Source organism: Podarcis erhardii (assembly GCF_964252035.2).
Source record: "Podarcis erhardii genome assembly, chromosome: 3".
NCBI lineage: Eukaryota > Metazoa > Chordata > Lepidosauria > Squamata > Lacertidae > Podarcis > Podarcis erhardii.
The window spans coordinates 61218876-61242661 of record NC_138507.1 but is presented as its reverse complement, the minus strand read 5'-3'; the positions used below and the strand labels follow the sequence as shown (position 1 = coordinate 61242661).

Below are 23786 nucleotides of genomic sequence, written 5' to 3'. Positions count from 1 at the left end.
TTAACGTATTGTTAATCTGTAGTCTTCCAAGGATCTGTAAATATCATTAGCACTAAATGTTGCACTAAATAATTTGAACTAAAATTATATCATGTAATGGTTAATTTATAAATTTGATGCAGATTGTGTAATTAGAGAGATAATATTGAAAAACGTGGCATATTCTAGCTTAGTAGTGCTAAATTTCAACTGCAGAGTTGTCTATTTAGCATACTTAGTAAACTGAATTCACGAGGCTGTGATTTACACATCTAATACAGTTTTGATAATGTTTGTTAATTAAATGCCTTTCTGTGTTTTTTCTGTTTTGCTGTTGGCTTTCCTGCTTTGCCACAAATTGGAACTGTTTTTGCTTTGACCCTGTATCTCTCTTGGAATTGTTGGCTCTTGTAAGGTAAGGCTTATTTTGCTCAGAAATATTTTCTAGCACTAACAACTTGACTAACTCCATTGAAAATACTTTAGATACCACTAAGTCCTGCTGTAGTCTTAGCAACCCTGTGGTCAATTTTGAATCTTGTAACGCTTCAGCTCCAGGTGACAAAACAATCTTCAGACCCAAATATGTCAAAACACCTTCAGTAAAAAAGAAAAAATCTGTTTGTAATTCCTCGGGAGCTCTTTCTATACCATTCAGTGACAATGATAAGTCACTTTATAAGCCACTGAACAAGCAGGTAACACTCCCACCAACTGACAGCACCAGCACAAGTTGGAAATCTTGCAATGAAAGTGATGCATGCTTTAGTTCAGAGGCTGAATTGCTGAAGGAAAATTCTTCAGAAAATGTGTCTTGGAACCCATCTGAATTTAAAGGAGTTGGCTTGAAGGGCCTGGTCAGGCTTAACGAAACAGGTGATTCAGCAGATGCCCAAGATAGTGCATTAATTTTTCTCCAGAAAAACTACAGTCATGATAGCAAAAGCTGTTTGGATAACCCTCCTGGTTTTATAAATGCTTTTGGAAATTTGATGCTGGACAGCAAGAGAAGTTACCAGCTCAGTAAAAAGGCCGATCTATCTGGAAATGCCCCTTCATTTTCACATGGTAAGGGCTGCTTCCAAGGGCATATCAGCACCTCTTCAAAAGTGAATAGCTTAACATTTTCAGTGTCTCAAAGCCCATCACTGGCTGATCTCCTACAGGAACACCAAGGAAGTAATTCAAACAAGCCTCAACCCTTATCTGATCTTTGCAACCCATCAGCAGGTTTCACAGACTGGGAATTAGGACTTTCACCATTGTCCCAACTAGCCAACCAACCTCAAATTTCATCTGGAATGACAGAACTGTCAGGATCTTTATCTTCCTTAACATTCTCCAAGTCTTCTCCAGTAAAAGAGCTTGAGAGTTTATCACTTTCAGATTTAATTGCAAAATCAACTGCATTGGATAAGCCTCGAACAACAAGCAGCTGTTCTGAGCTTTGTATACCTAAAACAGTGCAACCTACAGTTGTGAATTCAGATATTGATCTAAGTGTTCTTATTAGAAAATCAACATTATCTCCTCAACATGTTCATGTACAGTCAGGCACGTCACTTCCAGAAAAAGATGCTTTATTTTCAAAGCAAGGACGACAAATGTTTGTAGCTAAAGGAAGGAAGAAGAACCAAAAGAAAATGAGGTCACATATTTTGGAAGGCACTGTTTCCTGGGCAAAGGCCCTCTCTGCAACACCATCAGCCTTTGCTATAACTCTGTGTCTTCATTATCCCCCAAAGAGATGTAAGCGCCAAACAGTTAATCTTCATAAGGCTTTCTTATACAGTAGGCAAATGCAAGAAGTAAAAATTAATGAAACTGGACCCTTATTAGCAATAACACCTTTTGACTTCAAATCGCCATCTCCAGATGACATTGTAAAATTAGGCCAAAAGAAAGCCTTCACTAGATAACAGCACAATGAACTAATGCAGTTTTGATTATTTTTACATTAAAAAAGATATTTTGAACAGGTTGACTTGGACGGCAAAGTGGAATGGATGTCTTAAATGCAAAGACAATTGTCAGTTAATTTTGGTTAACAAACTTTTGTAGTAAAGTTTTTGAATAGATGCACTGAATTCCAGTCCTTTTTATCTTTTTATTCTGTAATTGATAGAGGTAGATCTTAATCTTTAGCGCCTCAACTTTGGAATAATGTGTTAAGGTGCTGAATCTTTTCTAAATAATTAATATTGAAAAAATATTTTTAAGAAAGAGTGTGCTAGCTCCTGCTAGAAACAACATATTAATTTATGGTTTCAGGATTACCTTTAACAAAAATTACACTGGGGACCAAATTATTAAATATTTGCTGTGAATGAATTTCCATAATGTTTTAAATCTCTAATGTGTTTAACATGGCACTGTTACTGTTTGTAGCTGCCTTGTGGCACATTAGAGCTTTGTTTGCTTTGTTTTTAATCTGTCCCTTTCTTTGAAAAATTGATTTGTCAGTGCATGTTTTTGAAATCCCCATGGCAAAAATATTTAATTTACAAATGGCTTACCATCATGTTCAAACTTGGTGAGACCAGAAGTATACATTCAAGAGCACAGCTTGTGAAATTTTTTTTAATGGGTAGTTGTCAAATGCATTTTTTTTCTTTCACACAAATTATTTAGCATTACTGTACTTTCCTGCACTCTCTGGCTTTCTCGTCCCTTCATATTAAATCAGGAGGTCATGTGTGTTAGCTGTCATATAGGTGCATAGCAGGGAACCACAGCCCAGTCTGTCTTCCTGGTTCAAACATATATTGTACAAATAAGCAGACATATGCCAGCCATGTGCTCACTTTATAAAACTTACTAAGGTACAAGCAAAATATTTTACATGTACCTGTAAAAAGTGTAATGTGTGCAGCGGTCCTTTAAATTTCCCCATGTTTTTAATATAGAATGATCCGTATGTTCTCTGTCCAACTGAGGAATAACTTAATTATTAACCAAAACACCTACTTCTTCAATTTTTTAAACTATATGTTGTAGAATACTATTCTTTTGAGCACCAGTATCTTAAATCTCATTCAAATGGTGATAAGATTATATTTTTTGTCTATTAGCTTTCTGTTTCTGCTTCTTTCCATACTTGTCTTTATTATTATTATCTTCATCAAGGATTATAGGCATTTGTCAAGTTAAGACTTTGTATGTTTTTGATAGTATCAAGTGTTTTGAACAGAACATAATGCATTGCTGTATTTTCAGTGAGAACCCTATCCTAACTTTTGTATTTAATTTAACAGGCAGCTATTATTTAGTTCACTGGGTAAAATATATATATTTTTTGAGAGATGTTTTTACATGCTTTAAGAAACAAACAGCCATGTCAGTATGTAAAATAATTTTGATTTTTAACTTGAAAATATATTTTTATTGTAAGGTACATTCCATTGCATTTTGGTGCAATTTTATTTTTTTATTTTATTGTTGTGATTTGACACTTATTGTCACAATTCAGCAGTCTCATTAAATATCACTATGTCCAAATGCTTACTGCATCAGATGACAAAAATAGTGTTTTTCCAGTATCTCTTGCTCAGTGGAATTCTTCCTCTGTCACTTTTGCTTAAAGTTTTCTCCTAGTCATCCCATGTACCGTAATTGTATGGGATTCCATAGAAAATGAAGGGAAGAGGCTGTTGTGATGTAGGTGGACTAGTGTGGTAGATTGTGGCAGGTGTGGTTTAGGCAGCTTGACTGGAATAATTGTAGTGTAGTCCATCACTCATTTGACCACAGCTTGAAGCCATGGACTACCTATTTAGACAGGTTCCGAAATGGTCATTAAGTAAATGAGTAAACACTGTATATTTAGATATAATAGTGCTATGATGCTGCAGGTTTTTTTGTAGATGTATATAACACAAGGGTTGACCAAAGATGAATGTTACCTTGTTTTGTAACTATATTTTTGCTTCCTAGATTTTTTGAAAAGATTTTTAGCTTTGAGAATATTTCTGAATGGCACATACTCTTCAGGTAACTTAGGACATGACCCATTCTCTTTTGGATATGGTTGCACCCCTTGGAGGGGCTTGACATGGAGCTGAATAAATTTATCCTCTCCCTCCTGGCAGGCTGAAAGGCATTTGCAAACTTATTGTTGCGCTGTGTTTGTTAGATAACAGTGCAAGGCTGCTGCATGCCTCTCTCCTTTATAGTGATCCACCTGCCCCTTTTCCCATATCTTGAATCTACAAGTTCATTTGAGTTCAGAGAGGTGGTAACTTACAAGCCCGAAGTACTGTGGAAATGAAGAACATGTGGGTTGCTATATTGGTGGTGTGCATTGACCTCCTTTTTATGATAACAGCCAGCATGCTGTACAATGTGTGCAAACCCGAGCTGGAGGTGAGGCAGCAAATTTTAATCCTGATCTCTGCAAACGTGCATCATTCCTTTACATTTTACTGATATTTTACTGCTCTGAAGCCAGCCTCTGTTTTTGCTTGTGTATATATGGTACATTTTTTTATAAATGGTGTATATTTTGAAACTGTAAAAAACTATTTGGATGTGTATTTTGGACATCTAAAATGTGCTAGTCAAAATATTCAGAGCATTGTGAAAGCAGTATCTTAGGTTTTTTATGTATTCAAAATCAAATTTTAAAGTAAAATTGACCTGTAGCTTGTTTCATGAAAAATATAGATATATAAAATAAATTTAAATTGAGGATTAATAATCAGTGCACACTGTCTTCCGTGTCTTGCTGTGAGGGTTCAAAGTACCTTGTGCTGGTGGCTTCTCCATTAATACTGTTTTTTTAAAAAAACAACAACACCAGAATTGTATATTTTCATTCCTAAAAACTCTAAAAATAGTTTAATTTTGCACTCACATTTTGTGGAATTAATAAATAAAAAATATTCTTTTCCTTAGTGTGCCTGAATTTAGTAATTGGAACTGAAGTGAAAATAATGGTTGCTCATTCTGTGTTTTGTTGGAAAGCTGTTTAAATATCATTGAATAGTTTGGTTACTTGTGTTTCATGGCCATTCTAAAGGCTATATAGAAACACTACAACAGTCCAAAAGTTGAAAATCTATCTTTGTCATTATTGTATTTTTTATATTTTGTTTAGAACTGCTGACTTCATTTGTGACAGCTTTCTGTCTGTAGTTCTTTGAGGTTTTGAGCTATAGGTAAAATAGGTTCTGTGGGAGCAGGAGTGAAATGGGTATTCCTGTATAAACTGTGTTGCAGTTTTGGTCTCCTGTTTCCCTGCCTACCTTTAAAAAATGTGGATAAAACCCTTGGTCCCACGACAATTAAATCTGTGGCAACATCTATTAAAGAGATTTGCCTTAAAACTTAGAAAGAGTTCCATAGTTCTGTGAATTAGTGTCTATTTCTTAAAACAATTTAAGTGCATTAAAACTCAGGAATTTGCTGCTTGTCTGCTTGCCTATATCAAATGGTGCATGTGTGTATTGATTAGTTGATACTACAAGAAGTGTGCTTTAACTGAAGATATGCACATGGATTCAACAGCTAAAACTCAAGAAAAAAGCGAAAGAGATGGGGAGGATATTCATGTGACTCAACCCTTGAGTGTTTTCCTTTCTGTCTAAAGGTCATATACACTAGATCCATTGTATTTTTCCACTTTGTGGTCACTTGCTTAACATTCTGTTACTGCTAAAATCTTCTTGTTGGTTATATGGGTATTGCTGACAAATTGCAGTAGTTGAAAAAGAGCAATGAGATTTGATTTAGCCTACTTTTTGTTTTGGAAAACAGTTGTCATACAGATAAGATAACATTGTTGCATGCAAGTTTAATGAAGATTCCAGGCTGATATGTGATATATGACCTCCTAAACCCAATCCATTGTGCCCCATGGCATCTACTACAGCGTCATAAAGTTTCTGTCTTGGTTTGTGTTGTTGGTGTGCCAGCTAAGAAGCATTTCATCCTAAGTACTTGTTCCATAGGCCCAAGGAAACAGTTGCATCTCGATACAACTAATGTAGTGGACAATTGTATCTCCATGGAGAGGGGATTGTACGTCTGGGATAGCACAACAGAAAAGGCTCTGTTCCATACGGTCTTACCATATACTGTAGCTGTAGATGGAACTATGACCAGAGCCACAGATTTTATAGCATGAGTTATTCTGTAACACGGAAAATGATATTTCAAGTACTTAGAGCCCAAAGTCAGCAACCTAAGGAGGCAGCTGGGGCTGATATTTAAGGATAGATGTCATATGATCCCGTTTCATGGCAAAATTTGATTAAAATCAGTACAGGTTTAAAAGGTTCATTCTGCCATCTTGATTCAATGTGTTAAGAGGTATCCAAATGCATAGAGAACAGTTAATCAACTTTACAAAATATTTAGTAGCTAAGAGTGAATTCACTGGGTAAAGAATTCATGTTTGATTCAGACTACTACTAAGCGTACTTTGGACAGTGTATGCCTAATGTCAAAGTTCCTTATAATTTAAATGTAGCTATGGTAAAAAAAAAGCTTGTCATTTATTTCACATTAGTAAAATACATGTGAATAAGAGTCACATTCTGTTTGATACAGCTGTGTGTGGGCTTTAGAAAGGAAGTGGCTTATGTCAAAAGCAGTGAGAAACATTTTAAAATGTTTTTGAGCTTCACTTTGTATACACACCTACACTGGAAAAAATGACACTCCCAAGACTTTTTCCCTGAGATGTTTTATCTTGCAGTTTTAAAGGTAGCATACTATATTTTGAAAGAACACCACTTTAAAAGCTAGGGCAGGTTTATTTTGCATATCAACAGGAAATCAGTGGAAATGTGCTGCTTATGTATGGCTGAATAATGAAATAATGTTTAGTGTTCGCTTCTGTTATTACATAGTTCTGTTTTAAACAAACCCTGTTAATACTTGAAAATCTGGGATTTGTTATGTTAAAGATAAGAGCAATTATACATATTCTACTGGAATTATTTGTTTGGATTTTTTGCCACAAGGCTTAGAGTAGGTCCCGATATTTTAGAGCCTAGAAGCAGAAGAATAATCTATATTTTATAAATAAAGGTTTGTCCTTTGGTCCTTGTAGAAAACCACTTCCTAGTTATTGTTGTCTGGCTATCATGTTTCACCATCCCAACCCCATCTCTGAAACCACTTTTCTATTCTGCAGCCCCATTTTTACCTTCACCACCATGCCCATGCCTCTCCTTTCTTCCTTTTGTGCAACCCTCCCCCTTGCGCACAAACAACCCCCATGGTAACATGCATTTTCCTTCTCCCACACATTGCAACTGCTTAGCACCTTTTCCACCTTCTGCCTTCTCCTTTCCTTCAAAGCCTTTCATTCCCCTGCTCTCATCTTCACCCCTATTCCCATGCCTCCTACTCCTTCCTTTCTTTGCAAGCCCATTTGTACCACCTCTTTCCCCTCCCCCTGTCCCCAACTCTCTCTTGTATGCAGATCATCCTCATTTCCTTGCTTTGCTATTCTCCAGCTGGCGTTGTGGACACACCCAGTGTTGATATATGCTATATCTTTAAGATGAATAGAGTCTTTCGAACAAGCTTGTCAGGTAGCATGTTCGGTTAGAGATAGTTATGTTCAGTTGATGGTTGCTGTGCATATATGGGTGTTTGCTTGTGAATAATAAACAACAGCAGAGTTTGACTAAAACAGGGATGGAGAAACATGGAGTGTTGGTGTTTCTTTTAAGCAACCAACCAGTTTTAACAAGGAAAAATAGCTTTCTGATGTTCCTTTCTTCTCCCTCTCATCTATGATCCCTGCTCTTGTGCAACTTTTTGCTCCCCTACTCCACCCTGACCGTGCACAATCCAGAATTGTGATCCTGCATTACAAATCTTCCATTACATTCTTACATTACAGGGGTACCTTGGTTTACAACCATAATCCGTTCCAGAGGTCCGGTTGTAAACCAAAACAGGTTGTAACCCAAGGTGCGCTTTCGCCAATGGGGCCTCCCCCCACAAAAAATGGGTTGTAATCCAAAAAAAAGGGGGGGTTATAAGTGACGCGGGTTTGACATGGTTGTAATCCAAAGCAGTTGCAAACCAAGGTACCACTGTATTATTATTATTATTATTATTATTATTATTATTATTATTATTTCTTTGTTGCAGTCTTGTGAGCTGTAACTTGCACCTTCTAATATCATTTGAATAAAAATCCTGAATTATCACTCTACTAATCCCATACTTTTTATATTTATGTTTATGGATATGAAACGTTTGGAAACAAAACTTGCCTGTACAACTGTCACATGTAACAGTTTTCTCTGTAAGATTTTCAAGAATATTCAGAATAAATGTTTGACACCATCAGAACTTCAAACACTAAATCTATCTAAGAAAGTAGTCAAAATTCTTTCATTTGTCTGTAAAGAGTTTTCTAGAGAAAAATGCAGTACTTCATGTATTGCCAGATGTATCATTTGATTAATTTGTTTAATCTCTTAGGAGCTCTCTTACCTTTCCAGTGCATTTAGTTTTACCGCTTTGCCACCATTCTAGCTGCCAAGAGCCATTGCTCTGTGTATATTCAAAATTTTAGCTTTGTGAATTTCCATTATATTGGGAAACAAATCAGAAATGATCTTGCACCAGTTATCACAACCCCTCACCCTCAATATTTTCACAGCATTGGTACAGATGTACAGCATATCTACTATATCCCTACCCATTATTCTAGACCTCAAGTGCTTTGAATTAGACTCTTGAAAAGTCACTTAATTTCTTAAGTGCACATTAAATTTAACATAAGTGTCAGATTTTTAAGACTGCAGCCAACCTAAGGTTGGTAATACAGTATATCCTAATGTTTTATGACACTGTCTAAAACTTCGCATTGTCTGCATATGCTGTTGGGAACCTCAATCTGCTGGTCTTTCTTCGTTTAGTTTTTTAAAAAGTTGAGAGAAAATTGTTCTAATTATTTTAGTATACAAAAATATTTCCAGTTTTGTGATTCTTCTAATACTACACTATGATTTTAAAAAGAAGAGAAAGCTTTCAAAGTTTACCCTGACACATATTTTAATCTTTGTCGGTGGTGAATTGTAGTGTATGCAGTTTTATGTATTAGAAATTGAGTGGGTTTTTTTATTTGAAGAGCTATGAGTTAAGGTATGCCCAGCACAGCTGCAGACTGCTATAGCTCAGTGAACACAGGCTTTGCATGCAAAAGGTCCTTTTTTGTTTTAAAGTTTCTCATTACAGGGTCATTGAAAGCAAGAAGAAATCTCTGCCGAGCCATTGGCAAGCTGGTGTCATACGAAGAGGAGTACCATTTGTCTGACTCCCTACAAAGCTTCTATACTCTGAATTTCGGGACGCAGAGTTGTATCAGCTTAAAGGGTTGTCTTGAATCTGACATAGTAGGAAGGACTCTATGAAGCTGGTCAATTCTTTGTCCTTTGCTTGCTTCTTGGCCTACTTCTTTTCTTGTATCACATAGGAAATATTTTAAATTAAAATTCCTGAGAGTGGTACTGCAGCTTCTTAGCACAGGATGGTTGTTACTGCCTCTGTGTGGAATGGAGCCTCAGTTCCAAATCTTCCTAACTGAGCTGTCAACTTTATTCAGTGGCTGCAACTAGTTATGGGGATTCACCCACAAGGACATACATTTTCCTCTCTCAGCAGGTGTTAAAGCCTTATATGTGTGCGTTTAATCAGTTGTAAGTTCTGTTAACTTCTGTGGGACTGGCACCCAAATAAATGTGCATTAAAGTGCAACCATAATTCAGTATTTCCTTTATTTAAAATCAGGTAGCTGATAGCATGACCCTGATTTTTTTTTTTAAAAAAACAGCAACCTTCTGGGCACATTTGTTAGTTTACTTTTATTTATATATAACAATATTGATATATTGTGTCAAAAATAGATCAAGGTGGTTTATAGAATAAAACAAAAAAAACCATACAATAAAAACCATTAAAAAGTTAAGAATATACTTTCAATTGTTCAGTATACATTCATGATGCAAGGCCTAGCTATAGTGTTCACTGTACTGATGATACCTTTTTAATCAAGTGCTGTAATAGCTCTTTCTATATATAAGGTACAATAAGTGTCACCATACATATGATGTGTGCTAATTTTTTCATTGTTGATTGAATTGGTAACATTCGATATCATAGAAGCTATGAGGGCTGATTAGTTCAGGTGCTTAATCAGCCTACTACATTGATACAGCTTTGTATTACCTTTTGCAAATGAGATTCAAAGCAGCTTTAGCAGTTTCACACTCTGATTTCAAATACTTCTTTCTGTCAATGTGTTACTGCTAACACATTTAGATAGCAAAGAATGTGAAAGCATCTATTCAGTATTTTTAATGTCCTTCAGCTTGGTGCTGTTGTTATTGACATTCTTGTATATAAATCTAGCCTACCAACAATATAGAATGGCGAACTGTGTTGGCTCCTTATCTAATTTTGCATAGAAAGAAAATTAATGGGTTTTTGTGGGGTTTTTAAAATAAAGAGTAGGAGGAGGAGTATTTATTAGATTCATCAATATATTTCAGGGCGGTTCACAAGAAAAAAATACAAGATGAAAGCACAAAAAGTAAAGATGTGTAAGGTAATAAAGGGGAGAAATTGGAAACCAGGCATGGGGGGGGGGAGTCTAGAAGGGATGAATAAATAAGTAATTTGGATGTTAAATTGTTAAATTATTGAAAATTGAAAATAAAATATGGAAACAGATAAACCATTTTTAAAAATAAATCACGACCCATCTTATAATCTGAAATTTAGCAGAAAAACAAAAGTGTTGGTTTGGCTATTTTTCTCTCCTGAAACTGTATCTTGGATAGCATTCTGTATATTCCTTCATTCACTCTCTTATCGTAATTGTGCTTGTATTATTCAAGAGTCTTATCTTTCCATGTGGTTTGGCTGCTCCATAGAACACTGATCTTCAGCGGTACCTATTTATCTACCTGCACTGCTGTGCTTTCGAACTGCTAGGATTACAGAAGCTGGGACAGAGCAATGGGAGCTCACTCCATGACACTCCATGACACGGATCCGAACCGCCATCCTTCCATTTGGCAAGCCCAAGAGGCTCAGTGGTTTAGACCACAGTGCCTGGATGTGCAGAGTTGGCTCCGATGCTACAGTTGTAATCTCCCCAATGCACAAAAAAAGATGTTGAATGGACAGGTGCATGTATCACATAGTTATTAGCAGACTTTCATTTATCATGCAAGACGCTTGAAACGTAAACTAATCTGAGTATATAGGTAAGAGGTCTCAGTACTACAAAACAATTGTGCTGCTAACATGCATATTAATGGTGAAAGTAAAACACAAGTGAACTTGTGTTGGACTTTACAGTGTATTCAGTAATCTGTTCTGGTGTGACAAAAATTACTATTGAAAAATACATGAATTAACAAATCCAATATACGTGGTTATATGTGTAAGAGACGTAGAACAGGAATGGGGGCCCTTGTGAGATGTTGGATTTTAGCTTCCATCAGCCCTCACCATTGGCCAGACTGGGGGTTGATGAGAGTTTCAGTCCAAGAACAGGTATGCGACCACAGGTTGCCCCTCCTGGTGTAAACTACATTGTAACTGTTGCCGCTAAAAATTTCTAGGTGGTACCGTCCTTGGGAACTGGTGGATTTTCACACTTAACAATAATGAGAAGAGCAGATAATAAGTAGGGAGGGGAATGCTCAATATTTAGCAAGGCAGAGATATTAGAAAGACAATATAGACTGAAAATTTCAAACTACTAGCTCATTTTTCCATTTCTAAGCCAAAGCAAGCTCACCGGATGGGGATTTATAAAATGAATTAACTTGCTATTTTAAGTTTCAATAACTACAGGTCATCTGCCTTCTATTTTTGTGCACTTAAAAGGTATGAAATCTATCTCATTTACATGTGCAAAGGAGAACAGTGTGTGTTTATTTTATTTCCTGTGCTTTCCTATATCAAAGTGTGCACCGATAATGTAACAATGTAGAGGTGCATTAGAGTTTATGGGAACAGCAAACCCTGGATAACTGCTGAAGTAAGGTTACTCTTGAAAGCTCGGGATAATTCCTTTAAGGCAGGGAACGTAGATACATACAGAGGGGCAAGAACAAAGCTCAGGAAAGGCATTAAGGCGGCAAAAAAACAATATAAGCTTAAAGTGGAGAATTGCCTAGCCGATAACAACACGAAACAAGTGTGGCAGGGACTGCAGCACCTAACCAACTACAAGGGCAATACGAGGAACAGGTTAAGGCTGATGTGTTAGCGGAGGAGCTGAACATCTTTGCCCGCTATGAGGTAGAAAGATCAAGTGTCACGGCTCCTGCCTGCCAACCTATAAACTCTCAGCTACTTATTCTATATGACCCATCAAGTGAAAGCTGCCTTGTGGGCGGTGAGTCCCAGCAAAGTGGCTGGTCCGGATGGCTGCTTGGGAAAGTGGTAAAAAACTGTGCTGATCAACTAGCAGGGGTCCTGACAAGGATTTTTAACATTTCCCTGCAGCCTGCTTGTGTACCATCATGTTTGAAAGCAGCCACCATTGTCCCAGTACCAAAGAAAACAGCAATTAACTGCCTAAATGACTACAGACCCATTGCATTAACATCTGTAGTGATGAAATGCTTTGAGAGATTGGTTCTTCAACACCTTAGGACATGTTTTCCACCGGATTTTGATGAACACCAGTTCGCTTACAGGAGAAATAAGTCAACAGACGATGCCGTAGCCACAGCTTTTCACCTTGAAGCGAGTCATCTGGAGAGACCGGGCAATTATGTCAGAATCCTGTTTATTGATTATAGCTCGGCTTTTAATACCATCCTTCCGGATATTATTACTAAATAGCTGGTGGACCTGGACCTTTCCCCTACCATCTGTGATTGGATTAAAGACTTTCTGAGGGATCGCACACAAATAGTGAGGATTGGGCCTGTTACATCTACCTCTCTGAAGCTCAGCATTGGCACCCCACAGGGATGCATGCTGAGTCCCTACCTGTACTCGTTGTATACATATGACTGCATTTCATCTGATCCATCCACTGCAATTATTAAGTTTGCAGATGATATCACCATAATGCATTAATTACAGGTGGAGATGAATCAGCATATAGGGAGGAGGTTCAAAAATTTTGCACACAGTGCCTAGAGAACAACTTGCCCCTGAATATCAGCAAGACAAAGGAGATTGTTTTGGACTTTTGGAGGAAGAGAGAGGAACTAGCCCCATTGTATATCAGGGGTGTGTGTGTGGAGAGAGTCTCTTCCTTTAAATTCCTGGGAGTTTACGTTAGTGAAGACTTCACTTGGAAAATCAATACAACCCAGGTGGTTAGGAAGGCCCAACAGAGACTCCATTTCTTCAGGGTCTTGCGAAAGAACAATAGAAAGTGTCCTTTCATAGTGTATAACAGTGTGGTACACTGGTCTAACAGCCACGGACAGGAAGTCCCTACAGAGGGTGGCGAATTCAGCATATGACATCATGGGCTGCCCTTGGAGTTCACTAGATGACATCGTGGGAGACCGCTGCCTCAGGAGAGCGAGGAAAATTCTTAGGGATGACTCACACCCTGGCCAGCACTTCTTCAATCTCCTACCTTCGGGCAGGAGATAAAGAAGTATAGTCAGCTGCACAAACAGGTTGAAGAACAGTTTTTATCCGTGGGCTGTTGGGCTGCTGAATGGAAAAAAAATAGTGGTGTAATTGACTTCCGACAAGCACACAGAGCGCGAACAAGACTGAGTGTACCGGGGGGGGGGGGGCTCATTTAATTTCACTGCACACAGGTGGTGTAGTGACAATAAAGGTTTATTATTATTATTATTTAATTTCCAGTTAGCTTTGCCTTTTTTAGATAGTATCCAATGTAATGGCATCACAGAAAGTTATATTTGGTTTGCTTGTTAAATTTAAACTTGCTGTCAGTTGCACAAAAATTGAAATATTTTTAAAGCTGCTGAATTATTCAAGTTGCCAATTCTTATTGACCCTAGAATGGTTAACTTACTATTACAAAGTATAAAGTTATAATGGGCTGGAAAAATGCAGTTCTTTTCCATACTTAATTTGTGGATAATGTAGCAAGAATATTGGACAGTAGTGTATGAAATGTACATTTATTAGGTGGTGGGACGAACGGTGTCATTCCCCATAATATTTAGGACTGGGTGCTTTGATCTCTGTCCACAGAGCTTCTTATGGAACATACTTGATGATGAATCATGCCTGAAACTATAGCTCATCTAGAACGGCAAAGTGAAATATATTTTAACAGCACACATGCTGAGTGTATGCAGTAACATTGTGTTGGACAAGAGACTCTGTGGAAGATGCACAAGGCTTCCACCAAAAGCAGCAGCCTGGGTTGTGCACTTTTTTGGGGTAGCAGTAACATTTTGACACCCATCACTCCATGTTATTGGAGGTGGGGGATGTTAATCATTATGACATCTGGGCACAGTAAGTTGGACGTACAGATGTGAAGGCACAGAACTCAGTTGGGACTGCTGTTTTCAGTGGCAACCTTGTTTTTCATATATGTAGTTTCACCCCCAGAGTCCCAACCCTATGTGCATTTTGGGCATCTGGTTTCTGTATGAACTTTGATTTTATCATTTAACATTTTTTGGAAGGAAGAAATGCTTTCCTCATAATAGAAAGGTCACACACTGGTGTAATTTTTATTCCTGTGTAGATGAGCCTGTCTGGAGATTTGCAGACACATTTGCTTAAACTTGAGACTTCCACTAATGTGGATGCTATCATGAGTTTAAGACTTAGGATTGCCTCTGACTAAATTATATTCAGAGTGGACACAATGAAATCAGCAAACATAAGTTAGGCCTAAAGGTTTTGTTATGTTTGATTTGTAAAGCACACTGGTAAACTGATCTGTTAACAGCACCATCCTCTGGTGTTGTAACGTCAGATTTGCTGCCTGATACTACTTCGTTTCTGGAAACATGACTGAATTGCAGTAAAAGTATTGACTCGTTACATGTTGTACTTTCAGTTTTACATACTCATAACGAACCAGAACCTCAACAGAAATTCTATTAATTGTGTTGAACGTTACCTTGGACTACATAAACTTTCAGTTTAGATTAACTGGTTTGTAGAGAAATGTTGGTAGGGCTATCCCCCATTTAGTGCTGACACTGCTTTTTGCATGCCTATTTATGGTCAGACAACTGCGCATAACATCACACAATGTTTTCCCTGATTGTCAATGAAACACACATTGGAGTCATTTAGTAAGATACGTTGACTAAGGAAACACCACAAACACATTTGTGGTTATAGCAGAATGTGAGAATCAGATAATCAGAGACCGCCTTTGGGAAGCATGTTTACTGCGCAAATGATTCCTGCAATATTGTTCTCACAGCTTGAAGGCAACAGTTTGCCTGAGATGGAACCGAACATATTGGACTATTTGGGCACCGTGGACATCTTCATTTATATCTTATATAAATGAACTCTCATTTATCTTAAGCTGCTAGTCATGTTTCATTTGTTTGCTGTGCTCCCATGCATTTTCTTTTCCCTAAATCTTCTGTCAGTTTGGGCAGGTAGCTTGTTTCACCCTGTTGAACAATACTTATTTGGTGGTTCACATGTAACTAGAGCAATGCAGTTGTAAAACGAAGCAAAATCCCATGAACAAGTTTAAGCTGCACACAGCAATATCTGATTTTGTGTGTTTTTCTTGCAAGCAGAGTGACATTATTTTCATACTGAACTCTATTGATTCTATTGTGTGGTGTATCAAATGTGCACTAATCAGTTAAAAATCAGTTTGAGCGTGTAGTCAGTTTGGGTGATAACCAGTTGTGGCACCCTGCTCTCACAAGCCATTCTGCTAACGGAATCTTGTTCTTAGTTTAGAGCTGAATCCAGGGCTTGTCTTGTACTTGTGAAAGTTGGTGCACAACCACTTTTATCATACTCTGCGACAGTTCCTCTTTATACACCACTTCTTGCACAACAACGACGATTCCATACATAACAATAGCACAATAAGTTTGAATCTTGCTCTCTGTTTTCAGTAGGTGGTAGGCAATGTTTTATCATTATGTGACACATTTATGGACAAAACATTGATGGGAATTACTTCAGGATAGCCCACTGGATTATATCAGGAAGAGGATGCATGTAATCTATGCACGTTTCACAGAACTGGATTGGGCTATCCTCTCTAGGTTACCTCAGGCCCTGGTTGTGAGCTTCCCATAGATAGCTGGCCACAGTAAGAACAGAATGCTGGACTTTATGGACATTTGGCCTGCTCCAGATGACTCCTATATTCTTAAGAACTCGCTTGGGTGCAGGGGAAGTCATTTAGATATATGTATGTAGTATTTTCAAAGGACCCCCCCCCCAAACTCAGAGCATTTTGTGTGTCTTTGCAGGCTATATGAGGCTCTGCTTGTATGACAAATGCACTGTGAGATCCAGGTGGCTCTTAGTTATTGTGGTTGCTGCAGTTATGGAAACTGCTACCAGTCTGAAAGTGTGCCTGCCTGGTTCTTGGCCACACACACCGTACATGAGTGTGTCTACTTGGGGCCCCTGAACATCTTACTTGAACAAGAAATTACTGTGTGCGTACAGGCTCACAAGCTTTATAAAGAAGTCGCAGCTGAAAGCAACAGGGCTTTTACTTGGAAACCCCCTGGTGTAATTTCTATTTAGGAAATAACCTTTTTCTAAATAACTCATTCTTCTTTCTTGGGGAATTATTCAAAAACAGCTTGCAAGTTGCTGAACGTCTCGAAGTAGAGCGAGGCCATACCTAGTCACACACTTAGGTGATGACCCCAGTTCATCAGTAGGCAAGGGAATCTAGGGCAGCGTTAGACGGGCAGGATGAAAGACTTCCTCTGCTCAGTACATTCTGTTAACATGTTAAACTCACTAGTTTTGAAATGTACCATTAGTGCAGCCCACAGCTTTAACAAAGTAGAACCAAGTACAGCACACTGGAGTGTGGGTGAGAGGGAGAGATTACTAAATACTGTGAAGGCTATTTGTACCCTGGGACAATTAAATAAATTCTGAACCAAGGAAATCTACATTCCGTAAGTTGAATAAATTATGCAAATTAGTCAAACATAGTAAAGGTAAAGAGGCCCCTGACCATTAGGCCCAGTTGTGGCCGACTCTGGGGTTGCGCGCTCATCTCGCTCTATAGGCCAAGGAAGCTGGCGTACAGCTTCCGGGTCATGTGGCCAGCATGACTAAGCCGCTTCTGGCGAACCAGAGCAGCGCACGGAAACGCCATTTACCGGTACCTTCCCGGCGGAGCAATACCTATTTATCTACAATGGTACCTCTGGTTACGTACTTAATTCGTTCCGGAGGTCCGTTCTTAACCTGAAACTGTTCTTAACCTGAAGCACCACTTTACCTAATGGGGCTTCCAGCTGCTGCTGCGCCGGCGCCACATGATTTCTGTTCTTATCCTGAAGCAAAGTTCTTAACCCGAGGTACTATCTCTGGGTTATTGGAGTCTGTAACCTGAAGCGTATGTAACCTGAAGAGTATGTAATCTGAGGTACCACAGTACTTGCACTGTGATATTCTTTTGAACTGCTAGGTTGGCAGGAGCAGGGACAGAGCAGCAGGAGCTCACCCCGTTGTGGGGATTCGAACCACGACCTAATGATCGGCAAGTCCTAGGCTCTGTGGTTTAACCCACAGCGCCACCCGTGTCCCTAGTCAAACATACTTAATAAATAAATAAATAAATGTTTCAGTACTGAGGATTTGAAAGATTTTGTTTGTGCATGTGTGTATTTCTTTTAAGGACTGGATAATTGCAAAAGTTGAAATGGCATAAAAGTAGGCAATCACTTGGTTGTGGCGCCAAGCTGCGAACTGCTGTCTCACCCTATCCTTTAGGAAAATGTCATTCCCCTTCCCTGTCAATATCTGGCTTGAATTAAATTATATACCACCCTTCATCTGAAGATTACAGGGTGGTTTACAATATAAAACCATAAAATGCATATAAAACCACAGTATAACATAATAAGAAAAAGCAGGACACATTTAAAAGCCCACATCAGCCACAGTGGAATAAAAACACCTAGAATACTGCAGCAGAAACACACAGACTCAGAAGTTTGCAAAAAGAAACAAATGTCTGGAAAGATGGACCTCATTATTTGGGAACACATACAGGGAGAAACTATTATAAGTGCATTCAGACAAATATAACTATATGTGCTTTACATTTAACTTTTGATAAAAGGAGAAACATGGGCAGTACAACTAAGTCAGAGTGGGGAGGAAAATGTTAAAAAGGATATTATCTCAAATACAGCAGAAGGTTATTTAACAGAAGGTTAAAAAACGAGAACCTTTCCTATTTGAAGTTAGGGGAGTTTCAAAAACATCCAGCCATTAAATAAGAAAACTTCCATTATTAGGATGCCAAATACGATGGGCATTGGCTACAAGTTTTTGGCACACCTATTGAGATAGAAGGCATTGATACAGAATAAATATTTTATTTGTTAATTTTAGGTTTCCTTTTCTTCCACTTTCAAAAGCTCAGGATGGCTAAAATTTTTAATAAGCTGCTCTGAATGTTCACATGTATAGTGTACATTGCTACAAAAGCAGCTTTTTACTTGGATACAACTATACAAATTTTTATTTTTAGCAAACCTGATTTTTAGAAAGCTAAAAGTTATCAGTTGCTAAATCTGCCAAGATAACACATTGGACTACACTGAAGTTTAAGCCTGTTTGCACTATACTTATGCTATATATGCATTATTTTCTCTCCTACTAGGAAAAGTCAGAGATTCCCAGACAAACAGAATTGAATCTGATGTCGTGCCAAAAGTTACCAAAATGACTGTGTCTGGAAAGAGACAAACTACCGGCTTTGAAGTTCCATGGTAAGCCTTCACCCCTTGCAAGGTATACTGGCATCATCTTCCTTCAGACTGGTGCACCTGTATCAAGATTTTTTGGGGTCTATTTTTACAGAAATTTAGTCAATATGTCACAAAACTGAGCAGCATGGCTTCTTGTTTGACTCATAATTACTTTCAGAAAAAGGCATCTTGCATTCGTGAGTTTTTTTGAAAAAAAAATCTTTCACTCTGAGTAGCACAGAGAAAACAGCTAGCCACATTAAAATAATCTGTTTCACAGGCTGCAAAATTTTCTGGAGGTTAGTTTAAAATACAACTTTGCAAATTGAATTATTGCAAGCTCAGTTATTTGAAGTATAATGATTGAAAGAGGGGGAAAGGAGAGGTTTTATGGTGTCCATCTGTAGACCTGTCACGGCCATTCTGACAATCGACTGTTTCACTGATAGAAGCCTCTGCTAGATTAAAGAGCCGCCTACAAGCAGATATAACTCTTCATGTATAAATAGCATGGCAGGTAATAGAATGCATGGGGCTGCTTCTGCAAATATCCAGTGGCGTTGCTGCAAACATGGAGCTCTTTACACAGGCCCTTGGATCAGGGCCATGGTCTGCTAAGAGTAATTCTGAAATGTGTTCTTTACTCAGTTATTCTCAACCAGACATTTCAATTGACCTATACCTGAAGGTTTGAAGAGGGGGAATTCTGAAATAAAATCAGTAAAGTGGAAGTAACAGATAGTCTGAATGCAACATACATATACTTGTATTTAGGGCAATGGATATGACCACATATTGTGATCGAACATCTACATTAAAACAAATGGAGCAACTTCAATCTTGCATGGTCAGTATCTTGCTGGAGTCTTCATAGTTTACATTCTAAATTTATAAAGCAAGTGTGCATGTTCAGCATCTCTTCATAGCTATGGCTCAAACCTGTGTTAAGAACCAAATGTAAATGATGTGTTCTTGAGCAACAGTTCAACAGGTGGTCCACCTTAAACTACTTTCACTATTATTAATTTTCTTTATATTCTGCTATACCTCCGCATACTTGTGCATATATACCTGACACTTTTGCTGGAGATTCTCTGTGTGTATGTATACACAGACTTACTCAGAATCACAAACACAGTTCCAAATCCCCTCTTGGTAGGCCTTCAAGCATATGTAGCAGCAGTGTCTTCTTGAGAGTAATTGAGTAAAGTATGCATTTCAGAATTACTCTTGGCAGACCATGGTCCTGATCCAAAGATCTGTGTGGAGAGCTCCTTGTGTGCCGCAGGACCACTAAATTGCTTACATGGAGGTTTATGTCATGTGGTGCCTCTCGACTTATAGTTCTATTTCAGCAGAGGCTTCTATCTGTGAAGTGGAGAGGGAGATGACTTTTGCCAATTTCCTTTTCTTTCTGCACACCATCTCCCATGTTCTTCTGAAGGATTCCCCGCAATTCTGGAACAGTTTTTTTTTTGGGGGGGGGGTGTTGCAGACAGAAGGAGAATTGGCAGAAATTGCCCCCTTCCCTGTTCTGCTAGCAGAAGTCTCAGCTGGATCAAAGAGCCTTCTGTGAGTGGAGGTACCCTACCAAACAACAGTTGGAATGCCATTTATCGTTTGTAAAGCCAGCATTTCAAGCAAGCTATTCAGCAGATAAGTTCAGATGACCCTTTGCTATGTAAGAACTTAGCACAGAGTGAGTAGGACAATTTGGCAGGCTATGGTCTGACCAAGTGGTGAAGGGCACCTTGCCACAATTTTGTGCCTACTCATAACTCCAGGGAAGAAGAGTGCTATGAGTCCCTTCTGTACTGATTCTGCTCTGCCCTGCCAACTGCTTGACATTCACACTGTAGTAAGTCACTGTTTAGTAAATGATTGTTTGTATTTACCCACTGTCTGTGGCTGTTTGGTAGTTTGCCTCTGCTCCTTTATTTTGCAGTTTTGATGAACGTGTAAGAATGAATCTCATTTGTTCTGTATAGTTGTGAAACTCTTCTTCTCTTAAAGTTCATTCTTTGCTTTTTCCAGTGTGAATACTGAAGAGAATGGGCATGTGCCACAAAAGGGACTCTCAGCTGGAGATGCCAACGTGGGGGTTACTGAGATTCTACCTAAACCAGCTTTTCCACCCCAGACTGTTCAAGTATCAGAAGAACCAACCTTGACACCAACTTCAGTGAAAAAGTCCGGAAAAGCAAAACAGCAAATAGATGTGAAAGCTGAGCTGGAGAAGAGACAAGGAGGAAAACATCTACTTAACCTTGTGGTAATAGGTAATATTTTTTCGGAGTGAAAATGATCTGAATACACATAAACAATTCTTCCCTCAAGTGCCTTTTAACATGTGTCCATCAGAGATAATCCCACATGTATTTCCTATTCTTAGGACATGTTGATGCAGGAAAAAGTACCCTCATGGGTCATTTGCTGTATCTTCTGGGCAATGTGAACAAACGAACTATGCACAAATATGAGCAAGAATCAAAGAAAGCTGGAAAGGCATCATTTGCTTATGCATGGGTCTTGGATGAGACAGGGGAAGAGAGAGAGAGGTGAGCAATATACAATATATATGTGTGTGTGTGTGTGTGTGTGTGTGTGTGTATGAAGTATTATTTGTAATGCACTTTTAATAGTGCACATTGATGTTTACCGTTAGCATGAATAAGATACGATTAAATTAGTGGAATAAATGCTATGCTGATAGAATTGTTCTCCTTTCTTGTGAATTGAGGAAAGAAGCTGTGGTATTCAAACTTTCTGCATGAAAAGGAATCTCTTCTGCAAAGACTTGCCTGTAGAGGAATCTCTTATGACCTCACTTAGAACACTGTGTTTAGTCCTGGATGGTTCACCTGGTAAATAATATAGCATCAGAAGAGGTTCAGAAAAAGGCAACTGAAATGATTTAGGAATTGGAGCCACACTTCTTGAGAAAACTGTTGCAATATTTGTGGCTTTTTAGCTGAGAAAAAAGCTGTATAAGATTATGCCTGGCATGGAGAAAGCATAAATATCCCCCCCCCCCCCCGCTCACAATGCTAGAACTGAGGACCATCTATTGAAGCTGAATGTTGGAAGAGGGCTAGGACCATTAATGGCTACTATACATACCGTACTACCTCTGCGATTTAAGATAGTATGCCTCAGTTGTAGTTGTTGGGAACCACAAGTGGGGGAGAGTGCTGTTACATTCAGGTCCTTCTCATCAAACCTTCAGGCATAGGCTGGCCACAGTGCGAACAGGATGCTGGAGTAGATGGACCTTTGGTCTGATCCAACAGGACCACTTATATGTTCTGAGCCTCTGCCATGGAACCCTTGTTCACTCTGCACTCCTTATATGTGTTTTTCAAGATTCTGGATCATTTTATGGAGTGAACACTTGGTTTTTTGGGCCACAGTGTTATTCCATATGAAGCAGTATAATTGTACTCCACATGGATGGGGAGTTCTCAAGAACATACCCCAAATTCTCCTGTGAAGGTGCATAGTTGGATGCGATTGTGATGTAATAACTGCATGGGGGTGGTGGTTAGTTCACTCTTACTAAGGAACCCGTGATCAGCTTCCAGGGAACCTCGGATGCTCCATACAGTTTGCAAATATCCTTCTCTAAAGCTATTGATACTGGGTTTTGTTTGTTGCCATTGCTTATGTAGCAGAATTAGTGCTGAATTGCATGACTAGTTTCCATGATGAAGTAGCCATGAGACTGCTCTTCTTTGGTGTGGTGGCCATTCTTGGATGTGCTCAGGCATGTAAGCACATTCTCATTTCATAGCTTCCTCTGATATTGCAAGCTCGTACATTGACACATTTCTCAGGATTGCTAGCTGTATCAACTTGGTGATAGCTTTTTCTTGTAACCATGATTAAAAAAATTATTTTGTGGGTGCCTTTATCATAGAATGGCACTATAATCACATTAGACTCTTTTGTGCTTATCCCAAAGAAGGTGGTTTATTTTTAGCACTCATTTATTAATACAAGGTAAACTTTGGAAAGGATTGTAAGTGACACACTTCATGCCTGTGCTTTATTTTTAGGGGAGTGACAATGGATGTAGGTATGACCAAATTTGAGACAAAGACAAAAGTTATTACATTGATGGATGCTCCTGGCCATAAAGACTTCATTCCAAATATGATCACAGGAGCTGCAATGGTAAAGACTTTTTATTGGCGTCACCTGTCTATAAAAAGAAGTGATAACACATTGAATTGAGTTTTGTAACAGTTCATTCACTGGCAGTACTTAGTGGTTAAAATCAGTGGTTAAGATCTGTGCAGTTTGAAATGTGCAGTATGCCATCTTGATTCAAAATGGCACCCAGCTGTCTTCAAGCATAGACACAAACCTGCTTCTTGATCTCAGGAACCATTGTGTAAATTTTTTTTGTATCAGAAGCATTGTTCAAATGCAAAGCAAACAAACACTAGCTTTCCCAAATATATAATAGATCCATACATTTTCCACTGTTTGTGCAAGAGCATAGCGAATCTTAGCTTTGTAGTTCTTACTGTATCAATACAATGGGCGCCATTGGGGCTTTACATTTTTGGAGTGACTCAGATATGCATGCATTTTATCATAAAGGGGGAAAGGAAGCGTATTTGTGAAGAAATTACAGATGTGGTTAGGCTCGGCTGTGTATGGTTAATAAATGCCAAGAAATACTGTGTAACAATTATTCTTCCTTAGGCTGATGTGGCTATATTAGTGGTGGATGCCAGCAGAGGGGAGTTTGAAGCAGGATTTGAGACTGGTGGGCAAACACGAGAACATGGACTATTGGTTCGATCTCTTGGAGTCACACAGTTGGCAGTTGCTGTCAATAAAATGGACCAGGTATTTTCCCTTGACTTTCTTAAAATTTATTTTCTGCAAGAAGAGAACACACAAGTTGTTACAAATGGAGCT

At 38.5% G+C, this 23786-nt stretch overlaps 1 protein-coding gene across 2 annotated transcripts in view; it reads left to right on the top strand.

Moving 5' to 3' along the window:
* HBS1L (HBS1 like translational GTPase) overlaps positions 1–23786 on the top strand; it is a 41998-nt gene that overhangs the window by 4902 nt on the left and 13310 nt on the right. Inside the window, exons 5-9 of one of the 2 annotated variants that reach the window (XM_081855321.1) lie at positions 18770–18878; positions 20892–21136; positions 21250–21415; positions 22913–23030; positions 23568–23714. In XM_081855321.1, the coding sequence (XP_081711447.1) occupies positions 18770–18878; positions 20892–21136; positions 21250–21415; positions 22913–23030; positions 23568–23714 (785 nt within the window). Of the gene's footprint in view, positions 1–399; positions 3839–18769; positions 18879–20891; positions 21137–21249; positions 21416–22912; positions 23031–23567; positions 23715–23786 lie in introns of those variants that run through there. The other variant, XM_081855322.1, reaches the window with a different exon arrangement.